The sequence below is a fragment of the Lactuca serriola genome, chromosome 6, assembly GCF_051521515.1.
Source record: "Lactuca serriola cultivar US96UC23 chromosome 6, Lser_US96UC23_V15, whole genome shotgun sequence".
NCBI classification, from domain to species: Eukaryota; Viridiplantae; Streptophyta; class Magnoliopsida; order Asterales; family Asteraceae; genus Lactuca; species Lactuca serriola.
The window spans coordinates 150,723,897-150,728,519 of NC_136413.1; the positions used below are offsets into that span (position 1 = coordinate 150,723,897).

The 4,623-nt window shown below is 31.5% G+C and overlaps 1 protein-coding gene across 1 annotated transcript; it reads left to right on the plus strand.

Moving 5' to 3' along the window:
- The first annotated feature begins 912 nt into the window (after positions 1-912).
- On the plus strand, positions 913-2,938 carry LOC145060262 (MND1-interacting protein 1-like). Its single transcript, XM_079007959.1, has 3 exons — positions 913-2,185; positions 2,237-2,280; positions 2,392-2,938. Exons 1-3 carry the CDS (start codon positions 913-915, stop codon positions 2,869-2,871), a joined length of 1,797 nt encoding a protein of 598 aa, XP_078864085.1. The 3' UTR covers positions 2,872-2,938.
- Positions 2,939-4,623: the final 1,685 nt, after the last annotated feature.

Consider the following 4,623-nt stretch of genomic DNA (forward strand, 5'->3'; position numbering starts at 1 on the left):
TTATGGAAACCATTTAATATCTATCATTATTTAATTACATAATAATATAATTTTAGTAAATTCCTATTGGTGCATTCTAGCACACAATAGATATAAAAAACACTTTAACCTAGCCCTATATATATATATATATATATATATATATATATATATATATATATATAGAGAGAGAGAGAGAGAGAGAGAACACAAAAATGTAAGAAATAGAAAGTTATTTTTCGAAAAAAAAAATATAATCAAAACCTTTTATTAATATCAATGATGAGTTATTTATGACAAACAAAAAAGCAAGAAAAAGAAAGCTTTTATTAATTTCAAAATCGATAGTATGATTTTCAGAATCCATAGTATGGTAATTTTATAAATATCACATACTATGAACGATTATTACATCAAAAAAGTAAGAAAGAGAAACTTTTTATTAATTTCAAAATCCAAAGTATGATTTTCAAAATCCATAGTATAGTAATTTTATAAATATCACATACTATGACCCATTATTACATTAGGATCATTAATTGGCTAATAAATACAATTGGCCTTATCAGGCTTTACTTTCTGAAGGTCAAATTTGCTAAATTCAGAAAACATACAATGTTTATTGAGTATGTTGCTACTTCCCATAACAAGAGTAATCTAATTACTTAAACTTTTACTCTGTAAAAAAGAATTAACCTTCATATATGTTCAAAATAATTCCACTCGTTTCATGCTTCCTTATTGCATCCGTTACGAACCATTCTGCATGCTCTCTCTTCTCTTGAATCATCGAACTTCCGCTTTCAAACATCGAAATACGCTTGTAAGTTTGCATAATCGATATCTTCTGTATGGTTAGATCAAATAGCTATATGATTTTGTTGATGAAAATGAAATGATTGTATAAATTTCGATGTGTTTTTGTAGGAGCTAATGAGCACTGGTATTAAAGCACGACGTGTTCACCCCAATCGGATGTCTCAGCCTCCGGAACCTAGTCCCAAAGCATTGGTTACACCATCAGGTAGTGATCCTGATTCTTCTTTAAATCCGATGGGTTTTCAATTTGGGTTTAACAAATCGGCACAAACCCCTAATTTAAACCCTAATTTTGATGATGAAACGTTGGATCATTATACATATGAGCAACTTGAAGACTCTATTTTGAAAAAAATAGAGCTTTTGTACATCAAGGCTATTTCCCAGCTTGTTTCATCAGGCTATGATGAGCATGTTGTTTTAGAAGCTATATTGAGGAATGGACATTGTCATGGGAAAATGGACCCATTGACTAACATTTTGCATAATGCCCAAATATATCTGAGTACTGCCGATAGTGGATGCAATGATAAATTTGTTAGCACCGAGAAAGTGTTTGCTAATTTGAAGTTGTTGAGAGAAGCTACACTCATTTCTTTATTATGTTGGTTGAGGAAAAGTTATCCATTTATGAGCAGAAGGGATGCCATGTGTTGGTTACTCGTTTCTGACCTTCATACAATTCGTGTAAGTTCATCAAAAATCTCTAATGATGATGGCGACGGTGTTGATACACAAATGGATGATCCACATCCAATTTGGTCAGAGCCCACTCCATCAATGCTTGTCCTTTTAAAAGATAATGCAGACTTTTTAGCTGCAGAGTATAGAAGCTTGGATGGAGATTCTTCAGTTGCAGATGTAAAACATAGTAAGGTAAGTCTTGAAGGTTTGTGTATGAAGAATCAAACATCTACCAAAAGTATCTTGAAAAGATTCAATGATTTGAATCCCAAGGATGAGATACTTATGAGTTTAATGAAAGAAATCAAGGATCTTGATACACGGATCAATGAAAAAAAGAAGTGGGCTGATGAGAAAGCATTGCAAGCAGCAAAAAGGTTGTGTGAAGATCGCAATGAGTTAGAGAAGTTAAGAATGGAAAAGGAGGATAACGAATGGACTAAGAAGCAGAAGTCACCTCTTGATATTGACCACCCCACCATGAAGAGTCTCATTGATGCAGAGATGGCTTTGAGGGCATTAGATACAGAATGTGATCATGCACTAATGTTAATGAGTTATCTTGAAATTGAGAATTTAGAAATTAAAGCTGAAATTATGGCTTCAAAGTTGAGTGCTTCTGAGTCTGTGACTTCAATTGTTGAGTCTGCTAAAAGGGAGAAGAAGCATCTCAAGAATATTTTAGCGTGGGAGAAACAAAAGGGTAAGTTGGAGGAAGATATTACATCTGAGAAATAGAAGCTCGTGGAGATAGAAGAAGAAATGATTCAAGTTGAAGCATCTAAAAAAACAACCAAGGTATTTTGGATTTTCTTTCTATTCTTTTTATATATTATCATTATTGTATGTATATATGGTAGCTTTTTCTAAATCTTTAATCTACTTTTCATTTTAATCTTTCTAAAACAGGAAAAATGGAGGGAGGAACAGGAATCCAAAAAACATGCTCTTGCACGTGTAGAACAAGAAATGATTCTCAAAGAACAAACCATATCAGACAACAAAAGAATCCAAGAATCATTACATGCAAGAATTGATTTGGATTTGAAATGCCAAAAAGATGACATACAAAGACTCGAACAAGAACTCTCATGGGTCAAATCTTTGACTGACCCGGATCATTATCGGGCTAGTCTTTTTGGGACCCACTTTGGAAATGATACTATTGAGAAAATGCTTCATGGATCTAGTGATGAAGGTGATGAAAGTGATGATGAAGCTTACCATGAATGTGTAATGTGTGGTGAAAATGAAGTTTCTATGGTATTTTTACCATGTGCTCATGAAGTAGTTTGTGGTGATTGCAATAAGGGTCTTAAGAAGGATGAATGTCCAACTTGTGGGGTTGCGATTGAACAAAGGATTCGTGTTTTTGGTGGAAGTTCCTAGTTTTGGATTGTTTGTGTTGTTGTGTTGTGAACAATAGGTTTATAGTGGTGAAGATTTGTGTATTTTATTTACTTAATAGTAAGAATTAGGATTTATGTTGTGTGGTGCAAGTTTTGACTTAATAGTAAGAATTAGAGTATATGTTGTGGTGCAAGTTTTTCTTTTGTCTAATTGCTTAATATGCTATTGAGAAAGGAATGTTCACAAAAAAAAAATGGGAGTGTGATTCACTACTAAATAACCAAATTTTTCTCAACTATCAAAAAGTAACAATCTACTTAGAAAGAAAAAGTCTTTGTTAAATTACTTTTTGAACAAGTTTTAGGTTTTGCAAAATGCATTTAATTTTGTGTAATTATAGTATGGTACTGGTAACAAATGTTGTCTATGTTTTTTGTAATTTAGGATAACTTTGTATTTTGTACAAACATTATTTTCTTTTTGTTTATGGATTTGAAGATTCTTGTTATATATGGTTATATATAGAACATGTTATTATTGATGAAGTCACAAATTGTTAAGCGTCCATATCTTTCATCTTGAAATGCGATTTTTCAATCAAGCTTTTGTGTAAACATGAGATTTATGTTTGTTTTTTCTATTTGCTATGGGGTATAAATTAAGTTTTGTAGTTTCTCAAGCATATAGGTTGGTGTAGTGCACGAAATGTAGCCAAGTTTTCATAATCTGCAGAAGAAACTGTCGAACACAAGATGTCGATGAAATTGATAATCAAATATTTATTCAAATAGTGTTATTTGACCTCATAAATGGGACAATCACACAATAGCAATTTTCCACATAGAGAATCTCATAATGTTTTCAGTCTTTTCTCTTTCAAATGGTAAATATTTTTCTCCGAACATAGAGTGTGAATCAAATCACCAAATACTAATAAATGTTGGCTACATCTTATGTAACATAGGGTGACATTATATTTTCTACATCATTATGTAAAATTCTCTTTTGTTTGTGAATTTGAAGATTTCGGTTATATATAGAATGTGGTTTGCAATTTGATAAGCATTAATATCTTTCATTTAGAAATGCGATTTTTTTCCATCAAGGTTTCATGTATACATGATATTTATGTTTCTCTTGTTTGCTATGGGGGTTTAACTTCAGTTTTGCAGTTCCTTAAACATACTAGGTCATGTAGTGCACGGAATGTAGCCAAGTGATCATAATGTGGATAAGTAACTGTAGAATACAAGATATCAATGAGATTGATAACCAAATATTTATTCTTAGAGCGTATTTATTTGACCTAATAAAAGGGAGAATCACCCACTAGTATGTTGCCACATAGAAAATCTTCTAATTGTTTAACCTTTTTCACTATTTTGATAGTAAATATTTCGAACATGGAGTGTGAATCAAATCACCTAATGCTAACAAATCTTGGCTATGTTTTTTTTGTAGTTTAGGGTAACTTTATAATTACTACAACATTATGTAAAATTAACTTTTGTTCGCGAATTCGAAGATTGTGTTTTTATATTGAATGACACTATATTGATGAAGTCGTAATTTCTTAAGTGTTAATATCTTTCATCTTGAAATGCGATTTTTTCAATCAAGGTTTCATGTAGACATGATATTTATGTTTGTCTCTCCTAATTTCTATAAGGCGTAACTTCAGTTTTGCAAGCATACTAGGATAATGTAGTGCACATAATGTAGCCAATTGATCCTAATATGTAGACGAAATTGTAGAACAAAAGATTTCAATGAGACTGATAATCAAATATT